Source organism: Strix uralensis, chromosome 17 (genome assembly GCF_047716275.1).
Source record: "Strix uralensis isolate ZFMK-TIS-50842 chromosome 17, bStrUra1, whole genome shotgun sequence".
NCBI lineage: Eukaryota > Metazoa > Chordata > Aves > Strigiformes > Strigidae > Strix > Strix uralensis.
This window is the reverse complement of record NC_133988.1, coordinates 17,101,018-17,124,639: the sequence shown is the minus strand read 5'-3', so window position 1 is coordinate 17,124,639 and position 23,622 is coordinate 17,101,018. Positions and strand designations below refer to the sequence as shown.

At 61.2% G+C, this 23,622-nt stretch overlaps 1 protein-coding gene across 2 annotated transcripts in view; it reads right to left on the bottom strand.

Annotated features, from left to right (window-relative positions):
* Nucleotides 1-2,299: 2,299 nt before the first annotated feature.
* The window catches only part of SEZ6L (seizure related 6 homolog like), a 47,770-nt gene continuing 26,447 nt past the window's right edge, over nt 2,300-23,622 (bottom strand). Inside the window, exons 2-17 of one of the 2 annotated variants that reach the window (XM_074887143.1) lie at nt 21,887-22,588; nt 21,547-21,680; nt 15,404-15,596; nt 14,686-14,871; nt 14,049-14,214; nt 11,901-12,067; nt 10,760-10,954; nt 10,538-10,676; nt 7,840-8,036; nt 6,461-6,655; nt 6,153-6,344; nt 5,733-5,927; nt 5,006-5,038; nt 4,742-4,856; nt 4,376-4,478; nt 2,300-4,107 (exon numbers count right to left, since the gene is read on the bottom strand). In XM_074887143.1, coding sequence (XP_074743244.1) covers nt 4,078-4,107; nt 4,376-4,478; nt 4,742-4,856; nt 5,006-5,038; nt 5,733-5,927; nt 6,153-6,344; nt 6,461-6,655; nt 7,840-8,036; nt 10,538-10,676; nt 10,760-10,954; nt 11,901-12,067; nt 14,049-14,214; nt 14,686-14,871; nt 15,404-15,596; nt 21,547-21,680; nt 21,887-22,588 — 2,942 coding nt within the window. In that variant the 3' untranslated portion in view covers nt 2,300-4,077. The remainder of the gene's footprint in view (nt 4,108-4,375; nt 4,479-4,741; nt 4,857-5,005; nt 5,039-5,732; nt 5,928-6,152; nt 6,345-6,460; nt 6,656-7,839; nt 8,037-10,537; nt 10,677-10,759; nt 10,955-11,900; nt 12,068-14,048; nt 14,215-14,685; nt 14,872-15,403; nt 15,597-21,546; nt 21,681-21,886; nt 22,589-23,622) is intronic. The other variant, XM_074887144.1, reaches the window with a different exon arrangement.

Genomic DNA, 23,622 nt, shown 5'->3' with positions numbered 1-23,622 from the left:
CAGCAGGAGCAGGCAGAAGTGCTGGGCACAGCCCTGGGGTGTGCTGGGCACAGCTTTGCCAGCGACAGCCTGGGGGGAGCCCTGGCTGCGTGGCAGCCTCATGCCTCCCCCCGTTCCTTCTCCCTTTTCCCCAGACGTACTCCTGGGGCAGACACGGCCCCGAGTCCTCCCCCCGCGCCGCTGCCAGGACGCGGCTGCAGCCAAAACGGTGCTTGTGTTCTGCCAGGGCCAGGATTTCCCGGAGCGTTTAGGCTGGAGCTGGGATGGTGCTCCCGGAGGGGCCCTCCCCAGGCTGGGGGCACCCGCACCGTGCCGGCTCCCCGAGTCCCCTCAGCCCAGCTTGTGGCCGGGCGATGTGTGAGAGCCTCTGAGCGTTATCCCTCTGCCCTGCCAGCCCCCCCCGCCAGCCCCTGAGCCCCCCGCCAGCCCCTGAGTCCCCCACTCTTTGCTCTTTAATCATATCCCACCCTGCTGCTCTTTTCCCACCACTGCAAGGTGCCAGTGCTGGCCTCGGGGCTCTGTCACCACTGACACCAGTGACCGTGGGCCGGTTTCTGCCTCCTGGTGCTGAGCAGAGCCCTTAGCAGAGCCAGGGGATGCTGGGGGCTGGGGGCCCCTCCATCCTCAGCACGGCTCCCCCAAAACACATTTGGCTCCTGCTGAGAAATAACCCCACGATGGGGGACGGTGCAGGGGTGTGGCCAGCGAACGGCCCTGTGAAGTCCTGCCAAGCCCCCAACGCCGGGGCAGAGCCTCAAGGGGTCCCTGGTCCCCGAGCTCGGGTGGGTGGGCGCGGGGGGTCCCTTGGCTACGTGACGGCCAGGGGACAAGCACACTGTGTCCTCCCGCTCGAGCCCGCCGAGGGGAGAGGCGGGAAATGGCCGCGGCTGCTGCGCCCAGACAAAGCTTAATCCGCGGCGCAAAGCGAGAGGCCGGAGATTGGCTCCTGCTTTACGTCATCGAGGAGGAACAGCAGCATCAAGTGGTTTGGTGGTGGTTTTTTTTTTTTTTTTCCTTTTCTCCTTCATTTTAATTCTCTTGCAATCTCTGTCCAAAAATAACCCAAGCTTCCTCCCCCGGGAATGCTCTGCATCAGAGCCTTGGCTCCTTCGCCCCCCTGTGCATTAGCCTGACAGCTGCTAAACGAAGCTATTATCTCATGTCACATCATAACCTTTTTTTAAAAGCGCATTTGCAGAGGGCGGGATTGTTTTATTGTTTCATGTGGGGAGGTGCAGGGATGGACGGGAGGCCTCAGGTTTCCTCGGCCAAGCAGCGGATGCCCCGGGAAAGGGCATTTCCCAGGGTGCTGGGTGGGCTGAGCATCCCCGTCCCCTGCCCTGGGGAAACCCGGGACTCTGCAGACGTCGGGAAACGGGGCTGAACCCGGGATGTCACAGGGGCGGGGGATGTCAGCCATCCCGCAGGGCCCGGGGTCCCCCCAGGCAGGACCGCCTGATGCTTTTTATACTCCCTGTGCCCCAGGGATGTGGCAGGGCCCGGCCAGCTCGGAGAGGGGGGAGAAACCTCCTTCAGATGGGGGGGCAGGAGGCAGAGATGAGCCCCCACCGGAGCCGCTCAGCCCGGAGACGGTCCCAGGGAGCAGTGGGGGGATTTTTCCCACCCAGCCCCGAGGTCTTCCCTGAGCCGAGCAGCAGCGCAGGATGTGGCTGGTGTGGAGCTGTACGGGGGGCAGGCGAGGCAGCCCCCAGCCCCCCCTTGTTTCTCCCTGTGGTTTTGGGGAGCTGCCCTGCCCCAGCCGACACGTGTCCCATGAGAGCTGCTGGGCGATGGCCATGGGCCATCAGGGCGAGCAGGGCATGGGCAGGATGGGTCCCCAAAGGCACCCTGCCCTGCAGGGCTCCCCCAAACCTGCACATCCTCCAGGACGTGGCCACAGGTGTCCATTGGGGTCCCAGTGCCTCGGGGCAGCACCCAGGCCCCCACCCTGCGAGGTACTGGTGTGGCTGGGCTGGCAGGGGTGATGCTCGGGGGGGGGGGGGGGGGGGGGGGGGGGGGCGGAAGAGGGATGTCCCCCGGGCCGTGCCAGCTCACCCCATGTCCCTCCAGGGCTTGGCTGGCTCCATCCCCTGGGAGCAAGGGGACACTACGGGGTTGCACCAGGGCAGGATCTGGCCCCTGGAAGCCACGCTCAGAGCCGAGCCAGGGTCCCGCAGCAAAGTGTGTGACGTGCCCGGCCCTCACCCTCCCTTGCACCGCTGCAGCCCCCACGCCGGCATAGCCGGGCACCCCTCCGGGCCTGCCTGCGGTCCGAGCCTCTGCAAACTTACTTCAGACATTTAAAAATACAGAACAATTTGTATTGAGGTTATACTGAACGCTAGAGCTTCCCATGGAAGTACTTTATCATGTTCAAAAATATTTAATCCCAGCAATTTTCACATTGTTCTTATAAAAACAGACATGTATGAAGGGAAATGAAATGCTTAGTACATTTTTGGCACTTTTTTTTTCTTTTTTTTTTCTCTCTTTTTGTTTTTAACCTTTACAAATTACAAACACACATTCATTGTTTTTAAAGGAAAAAAAACCTAAGTCTCAGCTGTACACTGCAGAGATGCACTAACCATCCTGAAACTAAACCAGCCTCCCGTGGTTACAATTGCTGTTCTACAAGGACAAAAGAAAGACACTGGCAGCCAAGGACACATCGTCGGTGGCTTCGCTGCCCTCCCCAGGGCCCGGCTGGGGGGCGTGGGGGGGGTTCTGTGTCCCTGTGGAGGGGGGCAGCCCTGCCGGTGTCGGGCTCTGGCAGGCGTGAAGGCAGCGGAGGAGTGCAGGGGATGCTGAGGCTGGAACTGGGGTTTGCCTGTGGTGGGACCAGCTTTGAGGGGCTCATTTCTGCCCGTTCTGCTCCTCACGGGCTGGTCTCCTGTGCCAGAGCCTGGCCACGCTGCCCAGTTGCTTTTCCTTCCCCAACAAACCTCTGCCTTCACCCCCTGCCCCTCTCCAGCTCCTGCCCAGCCGCGAGCCCCAGCGAGGTGCCAACTCCGGGGTTTCAGGTGGGAGCTGCAGGCCCACGGGGGGGGATGTGCCGGGTGGGCTGCGCTGCCTCCATCTCTGCCCAGCACCGTGCCGGCGTGGCCGCCGCACCGGGGTGGGCAGTGGAGGAGGCAGGGAGCCCAGTCCGTCCTGCTTACCCTGAGATGCTACTGGGGGGGCAAGGGGAGACCTCTGGCCGTTAGTGGGACCGGGGTTTTCCTGGCGAGGGTCACGGTGAGTGTTACTGAAGAGGAACAACTGGCGTGAGCAAAGAGGCTGCGGAGCTCCCCGTCGCAGCAGGGAGGGCTCCCACAGCCCCCCGGCAGCGGGCTGGGCCGCTGGGGGTCACTGGTTAATGCTGCTTGGTTGAGTCCTGGCTCGCTGCCTCTCCAGCACCCAAAGCAAAGTGGGAGAAGTAAGCGGCGTGTACCTTGTGCGTGTCGGGCCGTCCCCTGCTCCCCGGCACCGCAAGCTGAGCCACGCTCCGCTTCCCCGCAGCGAGGACGGGCCCTGCGCCGGTGGCACGTGGGCCGGTGGCACATGGGCCGGTGGCACACGAGCCCCCGGCTGCAGCTCCCGCTCGGGGCGAGGGGAGCCGGGAGCTGTGGGATGGGGAGGGCTGGCAGCGGTGGCGGGACCTCGCGGCAAACTCTGCGCCTACCTCAGCTCCCAGCAATCAACTGCAGGCTCTTGCGATGGAGACATTTTTAATTTTTAACAACACCAGAACCGCAGAAATCCCCCTGCGTGTGCATGGGCAGTGGCGGGGGACACGCTGCCGTGCAGGGGTGGGGGGACAGCGGGTGCCCCCGTGCCGCCCTGGCCTCGCCGGGACCCGGCTCTGCCCCAGCCCCCGCTGCTGCCTGCGCCCAGAGCTCCGCCGCACACCTATCGCAGTTTAAATAGAATAAATACAGTGAAGAAAACAGTAAAATCTTCAATAAAGAGGCAAAAGGAAAGACAACAGCAGGTCCAGGGGTCCAACCAAACTCCACGTGGTCTCTGGATTAGTTACTGAGGAAGTTCTATGAGAGCACATTAAGTTCGCAGCCGGAGACTCTCTTACCGCTGTCCTTATATCGAGACTTCGTATTCTCTTGTTTCCTGAAAAGAAGGCAAAGCCAGTTGAGGGCAGCAGCTACATTTCAGGATAATCTCCCCATTCGGAGGTGGCAGGAGAGGCCTAGGGTGTTGTTTTGCTCCAGCGGAAGCGGTGCCCTCCCCGCTGGGACCCCGCAGCCCCCTGTGCCCCCTCCAGCCCCCCACCCCGTTACTCAGGCTGGCCGGACACATCCTGTGGCTGCACACCCGGTGGAGGGACGGTCCCCCGGCACCACGGTCCCCAGGGAGGGACGGGCACAGCAGGACTCACCCCTGTCTCATAAATCGGGTTGTCGAACTCCGTTTCTACCGTGATCTGGCTGTAGGGGTGGGAGTACATGAGGGGCAGGCGGAGGCTGGAGTAGTACCGACACCTGTGAGGAGACCCAAGAGTCACGGGGCTATGCAGCATGACCCCGGAACAAAGCACAACCACCCCCCTTTTCCCACATCCCCCCATCCCAGCTCCCCGCCAGCCCCCCAGGGACCCCGGAGTGGGAGCTGGGTGCCCAGTTCCCCAGGACCATGCCTGGGGCGTGTGGCTGGTGAGGGCACGGCGGTGCTGAGCCAGCCCTGGCCACATCCTCTCCCACCCCAGGGCTCTGCCAGCCCACCCCAGCCCGACTGCATGCCCCACCTTGTGAGATAGATGTACGCTCCTCCCAGCAGCAAGGAGATGATCAGCACCGGGATGAATATGGCTAAGGCCATATTTCCCCCCTCGAGCGATGTCTCTGCAGCAGCTTCTGCTACTAAAGGGACAAGATCTATTATGTTGGTGTTTGCAAGCACGCTGTGATCCCCTCACTGTCACTGCTTCTCCCTCCCTCCTCCCGGGCTCCTCACAGGCTCTGGCTGAGGAACCTGCGTGGGGCTCGTCCGGTAAATGCTCATCACTCACCTTCCAGAGCGTGTTCAAAGCTGTCTTGGTTCACTGGAAGAGAAACGGAGAGTTACTGGTATGTAACTGGGCTTGACTGGGTGCTGGCAGCTGTTGGCTGCATGGGGAGCTCAGGTCTGGGGTCTCCCTGCCCCATTTGGTCCCACGCCACGCCGCCAACTTTTGGCTTTTAATAAGCTCCCAGTCTCGGTAAGCGCAGGAACGGGACTGGGCGGGCTGGGCACGGAGACCCGGGCAGGATGGCTCCCCCAGAGACAATGTCTCCATGTATTCCCGTTAAGTAGGAATTAAGAACAATTCAACCCGGCAGCTTAATGGCAATGGGAGGGTCCCCCTGTGTCCAGAAAACACACTAAACCCAGACCTTGTTCAGACCTGGGGGGGTTTCCCGGGGCTGAGCTCTCCCATCGCAGCGGGTGCCCGAGAAGAGGAGACACCCCCGCTGAGCCTGAGCGAATCGCTGCGGGAAGCAACAAAGCCAGAAGAGCAAGCGGGTGGCCAGGCCCCCCCTGCACCCCCCCACCCCATCAGCATGGTGACCAGGGGGTTTAGGCCCCCTCCCTGGGGCGGCAGAGCCTGCTCAGCACAAACCTGGAGAGCACCCAGGTCTTGGAGGAGTTTACCTCCTGGCTAGAGACCTGCCAGGGGTCTGCAGCCAGGCGAAGGTCCCCGGGCTGTCCCGGCTTGGGGACAGAGGTGCTGGCTGTCCCTGTGCCCCCCCCATTACCTTTGCAGATGGGCAGGGGTCCGCTCCAGTGGGACGGCTGGCCCAGGATGCATTTGATGGTGACCTCCCCCATGAGTTCAAAGCCCTCATAGCACATGAAGGTCAGGGACTCTCCTGGCAAGTAGAGGCGCTTATAAAGTATTTGGTAGCCGTTTTCCGGCAGTCCTGGATTATCGCAGGCCAGCGACTCCTCGGCTGAAAGGCAACACATCCCAGGGTGAGCCCCAGGGCTTGGGCTGCTGAGGGAGAGACGGAGCCTGGGAGGCAGCACCCGAGATCTCACCCCACCCCGCTTTCAGGCAGCTCAAAGCTCTGCACCACCTGGGCGGCCGGGGGAGGTCTTGGCCGCAGGAAAGGGCTTCCCGGACACCCCCCCCCTCCAAGCAGAGGAGCCAAGCAGGAGGAACTGCCCGAACTTACAGACGCAGTGCGGGAGCCGCGAGGTCCAGATGGGCGTCCCTGTCTCGCGGCTGTAGCAGGTCAGCAGCGAGCTGCCCTCCAGCACGAAGCCGGGGTTGCACGTGTACTGAATGGTGGTGCCCACCAGCAGCACCGGGTCCGAGATGAGTCGGGTCGAGTGCTCCACTTCCCCCGGGTCCGTGCAGTACATAACTGGGGGGGGAAAGAGGCCGCCTGAGCGGGGACCCCCGGCACCGGCCACTGGTTCCAAAGCGGTGCAGGTGGCAGGGACATGGCGGGGACGGCCACGCGTCGCTGGGGGCACTCACTCTTTTCGCAGAAGGGGGGGTCGCTGCTCCAGCTGAGGTCCCACTGGCAGGTGAGGGTGTCGCTCCCCACGATGTCGTAGCCTGGGTCGCACTGGTAGGTGATCTTGGCCCCTCGCACCAGCTCTGTGTGCGACGTGGTCTTCCAGCCGTTCTGGATCTCGGGCAGGTCGGAGCAGGAGTCGTTGCGTGACACCTCTGCAGCCAATAGAGGTGCTGTCTGTCACCCACCGAGCCAGATCCCCCCCCGCCAACCCCTCCCCGGAGCCAGGGCATGTGGACACGCAGCTCTTCACTGGGTCCCCCCACCCTGAGAGCTCTCCAGCCCCACGCACCACCAACGGCACAGCCACAGCCGGCCGCCTGGCCCACGGGTGACATCCCTGGGGCAGAAGGAAGGGACAGCGGGTAACGGGGGCTCTTTGGGGCCTCCCCAGCCCTGACCCTAAACATGGGTGGAGGACTGCGCTGATGAAAACAGGGCAGTGTCTTTGCTGGGCTCGGGACATAAAGAGCGACCTGGGAGCGCCAGGCTCAGCGCTGGCTGCCGGCTCAGGAGAGCAGCCGGTTGCAGAGCGGCTTGTTCACTCTGGGGGGGGGGGGTTCCTGCCCAGCCCCCTGCCCCCTGAGCGCTGAGCCCAGGGCTGAGCCTGCCTGCATGTGCTGCAGCACACCGAGGAGGGGACCTGCAGCCTCGCCGGCGATCTGCATTGCAGCTTGCTGCCGGCTTGGCGTAACCAGAGCTGTCAGCAGCGGAGAGAAAAACATGCTTGGAAGAAGCCTGCCAGGGGCAGACAGGCAGCGGGAGAGGCAGGCAGCGAGACCGTAGGCAGCTGTGGGGAAGGAACGCCCTTCCCAGTCCTTGCCCTCGGTTCTGTGGGCACCAGCCGCCCACCCAGCAGACACGGATGCTGCGAACAGCCGCCCCACAGATGCCATCTCAGCCTCCCTGGAGCCGGGAGCTGGGAACACCCACCCCAGGAGCCCACCCGGGGACTGGTCCCAGTGACCTCTCCCAGGAGGACACCTTGCTGCAGCACCTCAGTGCCACCAACTTCGTGCCTGACAGAGCCGGGGGGCGGATCCTTCACCCCTAATTCCAGCAATTTCTTTTGCTGTTCTGCTCCACAGTTGCCAGACCAGAGCTAACAGGGACCAGAAATGCCAGTGCCAGCCTGGACGAGGGGAGACGTACAGGGACACCCCAGAACTGACTGACCCAGAGACCTGCAGCAGGGATGGGGGTTTCAGCAGGAGCTGGGTGGGATGAGAGCGGGGGCTGGTGTCACAGCGACTCTCCCTGCTTCCAAACCCGGCCCCCAGACACCCCGCTCTGGCTGTGTGACAGGTTCCCCCCGCCTGCAGCACCCTGCTCTCCCTACCTATGTAGTTCATGACGAATCCTTGCCCCTTCCCAAAGATGAGCCCGGCAGGGTCTGAGTGGAACTGGATGGTGAGGTCGGGACTGGAGGAGTAGAGCTTCTGGGGACCGCTGCTGCCCACGTACTGCCCCAGGATGCGAGCGGTGAGCTCGTCCCCGTCGTAAATGGTGAGAATGTCGCTGTTGGTGAGGTTCAGGCTGGAAGGGAGAGCTCGGTTAGGGACAGCGTGGGCAGGACGCGGCGGTGAGGGGCTCGAGGGGCAGCGGGGTGACCACCTGCTCTGACACTGCAGCCTGTCCCCATCCCTGTCCCCATCCCTGTCCCCAGGCAGGCTGGGCAAGCGCTGCGGTGCTGTCCCGTCCCGGGGGGGGTCAGTAGAGCTGGTTTTCAACCTGCAACCCCCCCCTCCAACTCACCCCCTCCCTGCCGAGAGCTCTGGGGGGCTCCGGAGGCAGCGAGCCCTCGCCTGCCACCCCGATGCCGGGTGATGGGCTGACACCGGCTGCCCCAGCCCCTGCCCCACAGCCTGGAAGAGGCCGGGACCACTGCGGCGCCCCCCCCCCCCCGCCCTTCTCTTTGCTGCAGCTTTTTTGGGGGGGGCGGCGGGACGGAGCCCCGAGGCCGGGCCCCGCTTTAGGAAGCGGCTTCGGCGCCCGGAACCGGCTGCGCCGCCGCGATCGTCCCCGCGGCCACCAGAGAGCGGTGGCGGCCCGCGGATGGCACCGGGGATGCTCCCGGCAGGCAGCGCAGGCAGCAAACCCTGCTCCAGAGCCAGGGCCAGCACCGGCAGCAGCCTCCAACCACCCCGCGGGCTCCCCCCTGATCGGGAGGGGACAAGGGGCTCCCTGCCCTCTCCTCGCCCCCGGCCGAGGGCCGTGATGATGCTCGCCCCCGCCGCCGGCTGCTGGGAGCGTGGGTCAAGCCATGGGCTCAACCCCCGGGGCGGGCAGAGACATCGCCTGCCCCTGCTCGCCACCCTGCCTCATCCTGTGTGCCAGTGAAGCTCCCCAGTGCCCTCCCGTGTCCCAGCGAGGCTCCCCAGTGCCATCCCGCATCCCAGCGGGGGTCCCCAGTGCCACCCAGTGTCCCAGCGAGGCTCCCCAGTGCCCTCCCGCATCCCAGCGAGGCTCTCCAGTACCAGGGAGCACGACCAGCACCCAGCACTCTGCTACTGGGCAGCGCAGGAGGGGCTGGGGCAGCACGTCCTGCCCTTCCCCGCGGGGCAGAGCGGCAGGGGGAGAGCCCCCGCAGGAGGAGTCTCCATCAGGTTTGAGGCTGAAGTAACGTTCCCAGCGAAGCCCGGACTCCTGCCCACGGGCGTGCGCAGTACGGGGGGGGGGGGGGGGGGGGGGGCGGGACGTGCTGGGTTGCTGCGGGACCCCCACCCTGCCCGTCTAATTCAGCCTTGTTTGGAGATCCTTGAGCCGATCCCCAGACGTTTTATTAAGCACGGTCTTGGGAGGCGCCCAGCTAATCCCCGTGGCAAGCTGACATTTGTAGTAAATCTCTGCTTTCTGTCAAACACGATTTTCTCAGTGACATTTATGTTTGATGACTTCAGATTGCTTGGCCTCCAGTTCTGCTCAGCCCAAGCACCCACAAAGCTGGGAGAGGTGCACTGGGAGCTCCGAACTGCGATTTTTACAGAAAGCTTTAAAACGTTTATGACTTGAAGCCCTTGCTGGAAACACACCCTCCTCTTGAAAACCCCAAATAATATCGAAGGAGATTCCCTCTGCTCCCAGCCTGGCACCGAATCCCGCACCCCTCTGAGCCCCGCACGTGCAGGGGGGTGCTGGGCGGCTCCGCTCTGCTGCCCTGCAGCTTTGTGACCCAGAAGGCACGGGAGCGGGCTGGCAGTCAGGAGGGGAACTGATGCACTTTGCGAAGACGGTGTCACAAGAGGAAGAAGGCAGGAGGGCTGGGCAGAGCCTCCCACAGCATCACAGAATCCTCTTGGCTGGAAAAGCCCTTGAAGCTCCTCCAGCCCAACCATGAACCTCACACTGACCGTTCCCAACTCCACCAGATCCCTCAGCGCTGGGTCAACCCGACTCTTCAACCCCTCCAGGGATGGGGACTCCCCCCCTGCCCTGGGCAGCCCATTCCAACGCCCAACAACCCCTTCTGCAAAGAAATCCTTCCTAAGAGCCAGTCTGACCCTGCCCTGGCGCAGCTTGAGGCCATTCCCTCTTGTCCTGGCGCTGGTTCCTTGGCTCAAGAGACTCATCCCCCCTCTCTGCACCCTCCTTTCAGGGAGTTGTAGAGGGCTATGAGGTCTCCCCACGCCCTCCCTCAGGCACCCCGTGCTGCCTCCATCACCTTCAGCCCAAAGACAGCGCTGAGGTTTCCAGCTCGTGGACGTCCCGAGCCCTACGTGAACCAGTTCATGAGGGTGCTGCGTGTCACCTCGAGCTGCTGCGGCTCCGCTCCCTGCGGCCTCACTCCGGAGGAGTTCAGAAGCCACTGCAGGAGCAATGACTGACCAACGGATGGTGTCACAGCGCTCTGAACTCAGGGAGCAGCGCTCAGTATTGCCCTGCACCTCCCCTGGGTGCCCAGTACGTCATGGAGGATTAGGAAAGCTCCAAGGGGGGGAACAGGGAACCGGTGTGGGTCCCTGGGGCGGGGGCAGCTGGGATAGTGCAGGCTGAGAACTGGTGGGGCAGAGACAGACGCGGAGGTCTGGACTACTCACAGCTGGATGTCCAGGAAGAGCCGCTTCTCCTCGCCGACGTGAACCCTCCAGATGCAGTCCTCCCCCTCCGCGTAGGGCTCTGGCCAGTTGGGGGACAGGATCACCCCGGCCATGGCGGTCAGGTCCCCCCCACACGTAGCTGTGGGAGCGAGAGGCAGGCCGGGCTCAGTGGGGAGGGCCCAGGGGTGTTCGCCCCCGCCGCCCAGCATCGCCGCGACTGACCTCGGCACAGCGGCTCCGTGTCGTTCCAGTACGGGTCCCGCATGTTGACGCACTCGATGATGGCGGGGCCCTGCTCCAGGGAGTGCCCAGGGTCACACGTGAACTCCACCGTGGTGCCCAGGTTGTAGGTGGGGTCGGAGGTGGTGAAGTTCCCGTTCTGGATGTAGGGCTCATAGCAGTGGCCCCGCTCGAAGGCTGGAAGAGAAACACCCCCCACCCCATTAGCCGTAGGGGCACGGAGCTGGCTGGGTGGGAGCGCTGCCCTCCCCTGCTCCTCACACTCGCAGCCCTGGGGGTTTGCTAGATGAGCCCTGGGCCCTGCTGCCATCCCCAGCCTCGCCATGCACGGACGGCCTCTTCCATGGCATAATTTACAGGCAATTAGGATTAACAACAGTTTATCCGTCCTGAGCCACGCAGGCTTAACCAAACCCCGCTTCCATTGTGCATCAGCGTCAGTAACGCGCTCGCCGCGTCGCCCGTTGCTGTATTTGCTGAGCAATCTCCCTGGGGATTACTGAGCTTGCCCAGAGGCTGGGACCGATCCCGGCAGCAGGATGCGCTTCAATGATGACAACCGGAGCAAATCTGCATGCGCTGCCCAGGGCTCGCCCGGCGTCCCCTCCCTGCCGCTGCCCACAGCAGGAAGACTCGGTACCCATCGGTGAGGGCTCGGTACCTGTCGGTGCCACACTACAGGGACCAGCTGGGCTTTGGTGGTGAGGGTGACCGCAGGCTGTGTGAGTCCCACCGCACCGACGCCCTTTTCAGCCCAGGTTTGGGGGGGTCCCATCCTGGGCATGGGCATCCGCTGCCCCAGCGCTGCCCTGTGGTGTGTCCTGTGGACACTCAGCTCACCAGTGAACCTTTCCGTTGGGATAAATGAAATTTAACTATTTCTTTTCCTATTTCTTGCTAGGCAAAGCTATTCCCCAATGCTACTCCAGCCCCAGGGTTGCCCTGGGTGCCTGCAGCGTGCGGGGACAACGGCACCACTGAGCACGGCTCTGCCAGTGCGGGGGGCAGCCGAGACCCTTCCTGCGGCTGCACCTCTGCTAATTGCCCGAACAGCCCGAGGCCCGGGAGCATGGGCTGAGGCCGACCCGCTGCTCGCAGGGGCACTGAAACAAGAGCACATCACCTTCGAAGCGGATGTTGAAAGCCGTGGTGGCCGCCGGCTCCTCCGCGAGGAAGTCGATGCGGATGGAGGAGCCGTCGCTGATCACCCCTTCGAAGGGCACGCTGTCGGCACGCAGCGAGTCGTAGAGGACGGCGGACTGGTTCGTGTCCCCGCTGTACACCACCATCCTGCACGGGAGCACACGGCACGGTACGGGGGAGCAGTGGCCCCCCCGGAGCATCGCCTGGCCCCCCGCCTCACCAGCACCCGGTGATCCGGAATGTGGCATTTTAAAGAAATCGTGCAAACAAAAATTCACTAACCAGATAAGTCTCTTTTACTGTGTCATAAACAGGGGCTTTATTCTTTGATTTTACTACAAGCCATAAACCTGCTTTACTGCCCGTTACCAGCCTGAATGTTAATGCTGTTTAAACACAAGCACCGGCGCCGTAAGCGTGCGCTTTGCGTTACGGATGCTGACAGCGTGGATGCTGACACTTTGGGGAAAACCCAGAAAAACTCTCAAAATTAGGAAAACTTGGGGCAACTGGAGGAAAGAGGAGGGAGACAGAGGAAATCTGGGGAAAAATTCAGAAAATTTGGGGAAAATAAGACAAGTTGGGGGAAATCAGGGGAATGTGAGGGAAAACCAGGAAAATTTGGGGAAACTTAGAGAAAATTGTTAAAATTAGGAAAACTTGGGAGAATAGGAAAAAATAGGAGGTGAACAGCGGAAATTTGGGGAAAATTCCTCCTTCCTTTTCTAGTGATTTCTCCATCTCTACTTCCACCACGTCCTCCCACCCCTTTTTGGCTTCCCAGCCCTTTTCAAACTCTAATGCCCATCAGACCTCGCACCCCTCTTCAGCATCCCCTTTTTTCTGGCCTATATTTGCCCTCCGGCCTCTACTTCCCTCCGGCCTCCCACCACGTTTCGGCCTCCCACCCCGTTAAAGTAAAGGGTGGTAACGAAAGGGGGGCAAGTAAAGGGGAGCGAGTAAAGGGCTTGCGAGTAAACAGTGGAGAGTAAGGGGGGGGCGAGTAAAGACAGAGTAATTTTCCATATAAGTACTGGGGGGTCTTAGTCAAGGTGGGGTGTCAGGGGAGTATTTTAGGGGGGAGTATTTTAGGGGTGGGAGTATTTCAGGGAGTACTATTTCAGGGTGAGCTTTTCGGGGTGGGAGTAATTTTGGGGTGGGAGTATTTTGGGGGGGACTGTTTCGGGGGACTGTTTTGTGGAAAGAATTTCAGGGGGAGTCTCTTGATGGAGTATTTTGGGGGGGAGTATTTCAGGGGGAGCATTTCGGGGGGGAGTAATTGAGGAGGAGTATTTTGGGGGGCAGTGTTTCAGGAGGATTATTTTGGGGGGAGCATTTCAGAGAGAAGTATTTCAGGTGAGTAGTAATTCAGGGGGAATATTCCAAGTGGGAGTCTTTCGGGGGGTGGGGTGGGGGCTGGGGGGGTGGGGGCAGTATTTTGGGGGGACTGTTTCAGCAACACTATTTAGGGGGGTGGCTATTTTGGGGGGGCCTGTTGGGGCGAGTATTTCAGGGGCAGTATTTCAGGGAGAGTATTTCAGGTGAGTATTTCGGGGGGGACTATTTTGGGGGAAAATAAGACAAGTTGGGGAAAAATCAGGTGAATATGGGAGGAAATTAGAGAACAAGCCACACAAATCTGGTGAAAACCCAGAAAAATTATCAAAGTTAGGAACACTTGGGGCAACTGGAAGAAAAACTAAAGGGGGGCGAGTAATTTCTATATCAACTGGGGCAAGTAAAGGGGGGATGAGTATCAGGTGGGACACGGGTTTTAAAATCTAAACTCAGCTGTAAGTTGTAAAGTCCCAGCAGCCATCTGGGCTCCCCAGATTTGCAGTTTTTCAGCTGGAGTTCAGGGTTTTCAGCTTATTGTTAAACAGACGGGTCTAAATCCTGAGGTGATAAACTTCGGGCTATTGATCCCAAAGATCAGTTGATCCCGGTGCTGCCTTCGGGGTGGAGGCCGGAGCCCAGATGGGACCTTCCAAGGTCACATATTTCGCGCTGGGCGAAGCTCCTCAGTCCCCACCCTGGGCTCCAGAGCAAAGCTCCGGCGGTCCTGGGGGTGCGGGGAAAGGGGCTCAGCGCAGGCCTTGCCGCCAGCTGGCGGCACCCGGAGCCTTACCTGTCCTTGTCGGTCAGCAGAAGCTTCTCGAAGTGTAGGTGCAGCTTCTGGCCCGGGGGGGCCCCGATGGCCCACACGCAGTACATGCTGCCCGACTGGTTCCCGGCGTAGCTGGGCGAGAGGACGCGGCCGATGGTGGCGTTGCGGACGGTCCCGCCGCAGGGTGCTGCCGGCAGAGCACAGCCCCGCTGAGCCGGCGGGCGAGTGCCATGGCCAGGCTCTGTGCCCGGGGCTGGGGCACGCCAAAAGGCACGGGGCCCCCCCGCGGCGCTCCATGGAGGGCTGACGCCTGCCCAGCTTCTCTCGCCAGTCTGTCATCCACGAACCTCGCGCCTGGCTTGGCTGTGCCTTGGTTTATGCTTCCACATCGATGCTCGCACATACATGTAAAACCTATAATTCCCTTTCCTCACCTGCCTAATTACAAGGCAGATTCCGCGGCCGCTCGGAAACCCTGGCTGCTCTGTGCACAGAGCTGGGCATTGCTGCCACTCGCTCCCAGGACCGCGTTCAACTCACGGCGCAAAGAAAGCAACTTTGGGGGATCCCAGTTTCTCTTAGCACTGACGATTCTAGTTTTTTTCTTTGGGGGATCCCAGTTTCTCCTAGCGCTGAGGCAAACCAACAAGGAGCGTACCTGAGCAGATGGGCTCTGGGCTGCTCCAGTGCGGCCTCGACGCGTTGATGCACGTCAGCACCCTGGGACCCTGCAGCTCGTAGCCCAGGTGACAGTGAAAATGAGCAATTCCACCCGAGTGCAAATCCATCACGGTGACATCTCCAAAGTCAGGTCTCCGTGGAAAGTTGCAGCTCAGCATAAACACTGGAATAAGCACACACATTTTTGGAGCTGAGGGCGTGTTTGCTCCGAGTGACCCCACACCCGAGGTGGGAGTGCTGAGGACGTGCTGGGTGTGCCCACGGTGCCACAGACAGACCCCGCTGCCGGTCGCAGAGCACCGACAAACCACCCTGCTGCTGCTTCTCCACCTGTTACCACTTTTGCCCAGACCTAGTTTCTATTTTAAAAAGAATTTGCTTGAACTCATCTATTTTTTATAGCTCTTCAAGGAAAAAATAGACTCGCAGGCTGAGTCTGTGCAGGAAGAGCTGCTGCGTGGGGACAGGAACAGGGCAAGGTGGGTGTGGGGAGCAAGGGGGTGTCGGGGCCTGTGAATCCGCTGCCTGGGGCATGACATGGGCTGCTGCTCGTCCCCGTCCCAGCCGATGCTCTGAGCACGGACATGCCATGAAACAGGAGCCCAGCCGCTCTGCCAGGGCAGAGCCCAGCATCCTTCCACCCCTGACACCCCATCCCACCCCTACTCGCGCATCCACGTCGGGGGGGTACCCACCCTGGTAGTGGAGCTGGAAGGTGCCCACCACCTCGTCCTGGAAGGTGCGGAAGTAGACGGAGATGGTGTTGGTGGGGCTGCGGATCACCTGGCCCTCCACCAGCAGGGTCTGGTTGGCCAGGACCACGAGGGCATCGCCGTCCACACCGCGGATGGAGAGCACCTCCCCGTCAGATAGGTTCACGCTCTTCACCTGGAAGGAGGGCAAGCAGAGACCCCTGAGCTGTGGGGGGTGAAAGCGGGGGTCCCGGCGGGGTGCCAGGCGAGCAGACACGTCCCAGCCCCAAACACAGGCAGCACCCGCAGAGCACTGCCCCCGCCCTGCTGAGCACTGGCTGCTTGCTGGGGACAGGACCTGCTCTTTCAGCAGTGATGGAACCGTTGGTGCCCCACACGAGTCCGAGGGACCCCCAGGACAGCGGCGCAGGGAGCTGGAGCCGCTCCCTTGAGAGGCGTTTCGAAGCTGTGCAGCACAAGTGGACCCACATCTACTTCCCTGCTGAAACCAGGGGTTTGGGCAGGGTGGAGGCAGGAGGAAGATGGAGGGGTACACGAGTGGCTGCTCAGGGGGCCCCAACTCCACCCGCATCAGCCCCCCAGAGCTGACCTGCATCTCAGGGCGCTGTGGCACGGAGCATGGCTACAGCCTGGGCCTGGCGGTGCCCCCGGGGCTGCCCAGCACAGCTCTACAACCAAAGCAGGGTAATTCCGTAGGGCTGGGTGCTCACCATCCACCCCTCGCACCAGGGATCCCCCCAGGATCTCTCACCCGCACCAGGGAGTGGGTGGGGAGTCACACGGCAAATGCACCTAATGAGGAGTCCCAAAAGGCTTTAATTATTATTTGGAAATAGCTGAAAAGTAACCTCACATTTGCATTTCACGTCCATTTAGCTTAATAAATGGGCTCATATTTCAGCAGAAAGATGCTCATCAGATCATTTGTTTCCTTAAGTGTGCGAGGACCCGGGCTCTATATTTAGCACCCACCACAGCCTTAGCCCGTAATTGCGAGCGTTCCTGACAATGTTGTGACTAGAAGGATTTGTTGCTGTTGTCACAACCGTGCCTGTCTCCCCACCCGGCACGCGAGACGGGGACGTGCCGGGCTCCCGGGGCGGCTGGTGCAGCACACGGAGCCACCCGCAGCACTCGGCACCCTCTGACCTTCTGCTGGAAGAAGCAAGATTTCCTCTGGAGAAACGACCCCAACACCATCGAGTAACTCCCTGCCTGCCCCGAAGGTCTGTAAGCCCAGAATAGTGCCTGGAAAAGCCCAGTCCTCACTGTGGGGTTGGGCTGAGCAGCCCCCAGGCTGGGTCAGAGCACACCGGGGTTCACCCCAGCCCGAGCTTTTAACCCAGGAGGAGCTGATTTTGCCTTATTTCGCAGCAAGGCGCTGGGTCACTGCGGAGTCTCTGGTCCTCACGGTGGGGAAAAGCCCCTCTCGGTCCTCACGGGCGCTGTGCAGCGCGTTGGAGACACGGGCCAAGCGCATGGCCCGGACCCCGGCCTGCCCCGGGTCACTTCTTCTCCAGGTTTTGTCCTGAAAAAGTGTCTCCCAGCACATCACATCTGGCGGGGTGGCTCAGATCTAATTATTAACAAAGGGAATGAATTGGGGATGAATTCTTCGGAGCGCAGGATCCAGGATAAGCAGCCTGCGTACAGTGCTAACAACTTCCCCCCCAAGCTCCCGCTGGGGCAGAATTTTGCTTCCCGAGCTGGGTCTGAATCACTGCAAAGATGTTTCCAGGGTGTTTCTAACACATTTTGTTCCGGAATCACTCAAAGTCAAACCTGCTCCCCAGCTTGCTTCCTCCGGTGATGACTAGCATCGAGCGCGCTATCTAGCGCCGAATGGCTCCGGGGAATTAGAAAGAGAAATGTTCTGGGGTGGATCTGAGCTGCCGATCGCAGCCGGGCTGCTCTGCTGCCCCCCCCTCCCCAGCTCTGCTGCTGGGACGGGGGTTCCGAGGAGCAGCTTGAGCAAGAGAGGGAGCTGAGGGAGCATCTCCCGGCCCTTTGCAGGGTGCCCTGGGGTGGGGGCACCTCTCAGCTCTGCCGCCAGCCTCCCCCTCCTGTAAAACCAGGCTCAGAGGAGCCCGGAGCCGGGCCGCCGGTGCGAAGGACCCGCCGCTCCCGGTGCCAGGCATCCTCGGAGGAGCCCGTCCGCTGGGGTGTAACCGGTGGGTACAGATGGAGGCAGTGGCCTCGCGCCAGGGACCGTCAGCCGCTGCGAGAGGGACCATATGTGTGAGCTCCTGCCAGGGGCTGGGGAGGACAAGTTCTTACTTTAATCAAAGACTGCACCAATGTCAGCTCCGAAAGAGCCTGTTGGGAAGACAGGAGGGATCCTTGCTTCAGACTGCCAGCCTTGCTCACCCACTAGAAAAATCTCTTTAGGGAAATTCTATTTCCTGCCAAGAAGATTCAAGAATTTTAAAAATAAATATAATTTAACTAAGCATTCGGAGAACTGGCTGCTCCACAGCTCCACGGGCTGCGACGGCACGACCCGGCTGGCGCGGGGGCAGGCAGGATGAGGCACAGCTCTCTCCAGGATGCTGCGAAAGATGCGGGGGGCTGCCAGCAGCGAGCTGAGCAGGGACCCCGAGCTCTCGCACGGCCCAGCAGCGGGCAGGTTTGCTGGCAGCCTTTCCCGAGACCATGCCTGACATCCAGGCTTCGCGCCTGCTCCTCGCCAGAGGCAGATTTCCCTTGCAGCGGGCAAGGGTCTGACTCCAAAGGGTGCGAGGGAGGGAACGGAGGGTCCCACGGCTCCAAGCGTCTGCAGGAGCAGCCCCAGGGCTCTGCACTCCATGTCTCTGTTTTGGGACAGGGCTGCATCATTCCTGCCACCACCAGGCTCTCCCACCAGGGCCCCCCATGCAAGGTCAGCCTCTTCCTGTCCCAGCGGCTTCTCTTTCCTCCCACAGATGCCTTTAGCAAAGTTCACAGAGGTAAGAGGCAGCACTTCCCCATCAGCTGCTCTGCCCTCCCCGTGCCAAACGCTGAATGCTGGGGGAGAATCCTTCCTCATGACCAGCCTCCAGCTGAGACCATGCACCACTCGTGACAGAGGGGTGCACCAGCCCAGGGTCCACACAGAGCCCATCCAACCGAACTCCCCAGGCCCCCCCAGCACAGAGCAACATGGCACCTGCCCAGCTCTGCTCCCCAGCCCAGCTTCTCCCAAACCAGCATCCTGGAGCAGCTCTGACCTCCAGAGCTCAGCCCAGCAAACCCACGTGAAAAAAAGGAATCCCCTGTGGGTGACTTCTGCATCACATCATCCTGGCAGGAGAGCTCAGTCCCGCTCCTCCTCATCCAGCAAGGTCTCCCCTGCCCATCTCCATTACAGGAGCTGTGAATTAAATCCAAATCACTTAAATGTTAACCAATTACCCAAATCACGGTGAGGCAGCTGAGGAAGCTGCTCTGTGTTACTCCAGCACCTGCCCGATGTAATTAGCCTCGGAGCCACTGAAGCTCGCAGCGCTTGTACATGTGAAATAATTAAAAAAAAAGTGATGGAAGAGAGTCTGCTGGCGCCAGGCAAAGCAAAGGGAGTGGTGGGGGGGTGACAGCCGTCCCACCCGGCTCGGGCCTGGGCTCTGCCACAGCCAGGTGGGCACAGCGGGGATGAGCCAGCTCGTGCCAGCTCGTGCACCCCTCACCCTGGACCCGTGAGCCATCCCTGCAGCCCCCGCCAGTCCCAGCCCTTCTGGTAAGAAACAGTACAGAATTAGGATGGCCACTCCCAGCGTCTCTGTGCTAGTTCCTCCCTGAAGTGCAAGCTGGAGAGCAGCACAGAATGAGGCCACTGCTCTTGGTTTATGGGTGGGGAAACTGAGGCACGGTGCTGGGACGGTCCCCGGGGCCCTACACAATCCCTGTGCTCTGCTGTAGGTCCTGGCACCTGGCAGGGAAGGCAAGGGTTAGAGATAGCCCAAACCCCGCGATTACTAGCCCTTCTGCTGTGCTGTGCCCCATTTCCCCAGCCCTGGGGTGAGGGGCTGGGACGCTGCCAGGGGCTGGCTGCCTTTGGGGCTGGCTACCAGCAGGTAGTTCCCCCCCTGCCAGTGGCAGCTCATGCAGGGACACCCCCAGCTTCAGCCCATCTTTGGTGCTGGTCTTGCAGGTTTTCAGGAGCAGCTGGTTCCTGACGGCAAAGCCTCTTTGTGATGGTGGGGAGAAGTCCCAGCCGTGGGACCAGAGCTTTCTGCACCAGCCCCACTGCTCAGGGATGACGTCCAGGGGGGACTCGTTTTAAAATCAGGTTTGCATGCAAACACGGAGAAGGTTTCCGCACCACACTGTCTGCCTCCTCCATCAGCACGTGTCATGTGTGCCATTCATCGTGCAAAACTAAAGAGAGGGGATGAATCTGTGGTCTTGCTTGCCATGAATGCTGTTTCTAGCTTCCTTGGGACGTAAATCATGTCACTGCCGCTGCCTAAATGGTTAAAAAGCCATCTGTAGAGTACAGCTCGCTGCCCGCAGCGGGTCAGGCACTCGCTGATGCGAGCATCGGTCCCAACCTGGGCACCTGCAGCCCCCTCCCCTCCGTGGGCACCCCTGCTGAGCTGCTGCCCCCCCCCCCGGGGCAGGGCCCGGGCGGGTGCTTCGACACACACAACTGCAGGCAGCACCTCCGGGGTGCTCAGCACCCCAGGGCCCACCCTCCTCCAGCCCCCGGGGTGCCCACACAGCCCTGCCCTGCGCAGCCACCCATGGGCACCTCGAGCACCCCGGGAGCTGCTGCCGGACGGGCTGTACGGTGCCTGCCCAGCCAGCTCCAGACGAGGCCGTGCTCAGCCAGCATGGACCCGCTGTTGTGATTTAATTTGTCTGAAATACTCAGAAGCATCAGCAAAGTGAAATGCAGAGCTCGGGGGGAGGTGGAGAGGCTAATTTTATGGTCCATTAAAATCTCAGCTTACAATGGAGCGAGGTCAGGCGCGGTGTCACCTGATGGATTATGGACGGAGGCAAATTTACAGCAGAGCAGCCTGTCTTTGGCACCCTGCGGATTTGGGGAGACAGTTACTGCCACGGAAAAGTGTCTGAGACAGGGACACAGCCCAGTGCTCGCTGCCGTGGCCACCCAGCTCTGCTGGCACCGGGGCTCGCTTCCACATCACGCCGGAGGTGAGCCCCTCGCTGGGACCACCTCTCCTTTTAATGCACATTCTTAATTACATGGATTAGAAGTGAATGGATTTTAATTGGATGCAAACGGTGACATGGGGACAGCGCACGAGCAAGACAGGATTGCGCACCAGAACGTGGAGACCACGGGCTGACGGCGCTTGAAGCGTGGCAAGGCCCCTGCCCCGTGCCCAGCCTCGCCAGGCTGTGGGACACGGCGTTTCGGGGAGCGCCGATGGAACACGCCTGCCCGGGCCAGACTCCCCTGCTCTGACGGGTTTGCACGGCGCCGAGATGGCGCAGCCCTGGCACCAGTGTGCTGCACCCACGCCGGCCGTGCCCGCTGCTCTGTGCCAGCTCCCAGCACCCGCAGCCGCTTTCCTGCAGAAACTCGTCCCTGGCTCCAGGTCTGATGCAGAACGCCCGCTCGTCCGTGTGGATTCTACCCTGTGATGGTCAGGGACGTGGCCCTGCTTCGGGGTGGGGGCTGTTTGTCAACACCCATCCAAAGCAAGCACTAGCAGGAGAGGGGACTCGGGCTGCCCACCCGCACACCTCCCAGCAGGCTGCGGAGCTGCCTTTTTGCCCCTTCCCATGAAAGCTGGGTGCCTTTATTTTTTGCAAATTGCCTGCCAGTGGCTCGTTGTTAAATGAATTGTGTGGCATTTCAACACTTTGATCATCGCTGATGTTCACAGAATCCCAGAATCATCTCGGTTGGTAAAGACCTTGAAGATCATCCAGTCCAACCATAGACCTCACACTGACCGTTTCCAAACGGGTATTCAGGATGTAACAGTTCCCTCGTACAGTTTATTTATTACACAGCCTAAGAAAAATCTAGTTTTTGCCCTGGGAAAGAGTGATTTTAGCAAGTGCAGGTGCCCGGGGCAGCCGTGCCCAAGGCCGTGGGTGCTTTGCACTATTTGCTGCTGCGGAGCAGGGGGGTCAGGCCATGGTCATCCCCCCCCCCGCAACACGCTTCTCACCTGGAGCTCGACGCCGTAGCCCGTGTAGACGGTGACGTTGTAGGTGCACTCCAGGTAGCTGTGCAGGGGCAGCGGGGGGTAGTCTGTGGAGTCGATGTAGCCCTCGGGGTCGTGGAAGCTCATGCTGCAGAGGACTAGGGGGGGGACGCGCTTTGTCAGCGATCACCCTGGGGGAACGGCTCACCTGGCAGCTCCCTCCTGCGCCCGGGTGCTCCCCAAAACCCAGCCCCCGGGGTTCCAGCTCTAGTGGCCAACGCGCTGCGCACGCAGAGCCGCTCCCCATCAGCTCCCATAACCCCACGGCCGCGCTCCCCAGCCCTGTCCAGGCGCCACGGCTTACCCGGCGTGGGCTCCGTGGTGGTGATGGTGGTGGTGACGATGGTGGATGTGGTGGTTTCTTGGCTCTCCTCCGACTCGGAGCTGTACACCTCTCTCTCCGCGCTGTTCGTCCAGCTGACGGCGGTGCCGGTGGGAGCCGCGGTCGGAGCGTCGCTGGCATCGCCCACGCTGTCGGGGAAGGGCCGAGGGACCACTGGCGGCAGGGTGGATGGCGAGATCTGCAGCGCGGGGTGGCTGGTGGTGGCCCGGCCCCCCCACGGCAGCTCGGGGGGGCTCTGCTCCACGTCCCCCACCCTGGCTGCTGCCTCTGCTGGCGTGCGCGGTTCTTGGGAGGTGGTGGGGAGCCTGGAGCCCAGTGGGCTGGCCGTGGAGGCAGCCCGGGGGAGCCCTGCTGGGGTGGGCTTGGGCCTTGGGTGCTTCCTTGCTGTATTTACTTGCTTTAGAGTCGGTGGCTTTTTCTTAACAGGGAAAGTTTGTTTCGCATCAGCGTCGGGGGCGGCGGTGGGCGTTGGTGGGATGTGGCTCCGCACCAGCAGCGTCGTCTCCTCCACCGCCGGCTCGGTGCTGTCCTCCGCGCCCAGCAGCAGGTTGAGGGCTGTGGTGTGCCCGAGCTCCCCAGCTCCACCGACTGTCTTGTCCACCAGCTCGTCTGCAGCGAGGGGGTCAGGGCTGGTGGGGACCAGCGCTGCCCCTGATCCGCTGTCTGCAAAAACAAAAATGGGGAAAAGTGGGACTTGGGCAATTCTGGGCATGAAATTACAGCTGTGGTGACGGTACGAAATCAGCCTCCCGGGGAGCTGCGGCCGATCGAACGCCTGCCGCTCTCCCAAACGGGCTCATTACGGGAAAGCGATAATGAGCCTGCACTGATTCCCTGAAAGTTGGGTTTCTGCTGAAACTCGGTGGCTTTATCTCACCATTTCAGAGCTGCTATTTGGTCTCTTTATCTAGAGGTCACTTGTTCAGGGAGGTTCACTCGCTCCTGCTGAGTTTGTTGCTCTGGCTCGGTCTCTCTGAAAAGCCTTTATTTTTGCAATTGTCATCAGCAAACATGGCTATTTCAAAGCGCCTGATTAGGCCGCGGCTCTTTCCATTGTCTTCCCCACGCTGCTGCCTGGTGGGGAACAGACGTCGATTAACCGGCTTCCTCCAGCCTCCCGTGGCAAAACACCGCCCGCTTCTGCGAAGTCTCTCCTTAGGCAGCCACTAACCTTTTGTGTTGGGCAACGCGTTGCATGGGAAAAAAAAAAAGAGTAATCAAAGCCGCACCGCCACCGCTCCGGCCAGGGAGTTTAATTGCAGGAAATACAGATTTATTCACCACCAGTGGGGCTGATCGGGCTGCGGTCCGCGGTGTAAAATAAGCTGTAAGCACCGCCACGGCTCTGCGAAACGCTGCGGAAAGCTCCGAGAGGCAGAGAGTCAACATTTTCCATGGAAACAGCAGTTGCCAGGGAAGGCTCTTAATGCGCGGTACATAAAGACAGTAATTCCAGCCCCCTCAGCTCCCCCAGGAGGGTTTGGAGCCTGAGTCCCTGAAACGCAGGGTCTGTGCCCTTGGCATGGGGGGTCTGCAAGCCCCCAGACCTGCTGCTGGCCTGGGGCTGCCTGGGCACATGCTCCCCTTCACGGCTGTGAGCGAAGGCACTGACCGGCTCCGGAAAGCTGTGGGAGCTGCTGTGACGTGCCGGTGGGATGGGGGACGGGAGCAGCAGCTGGGGGTTTCTTCCCCAAGCA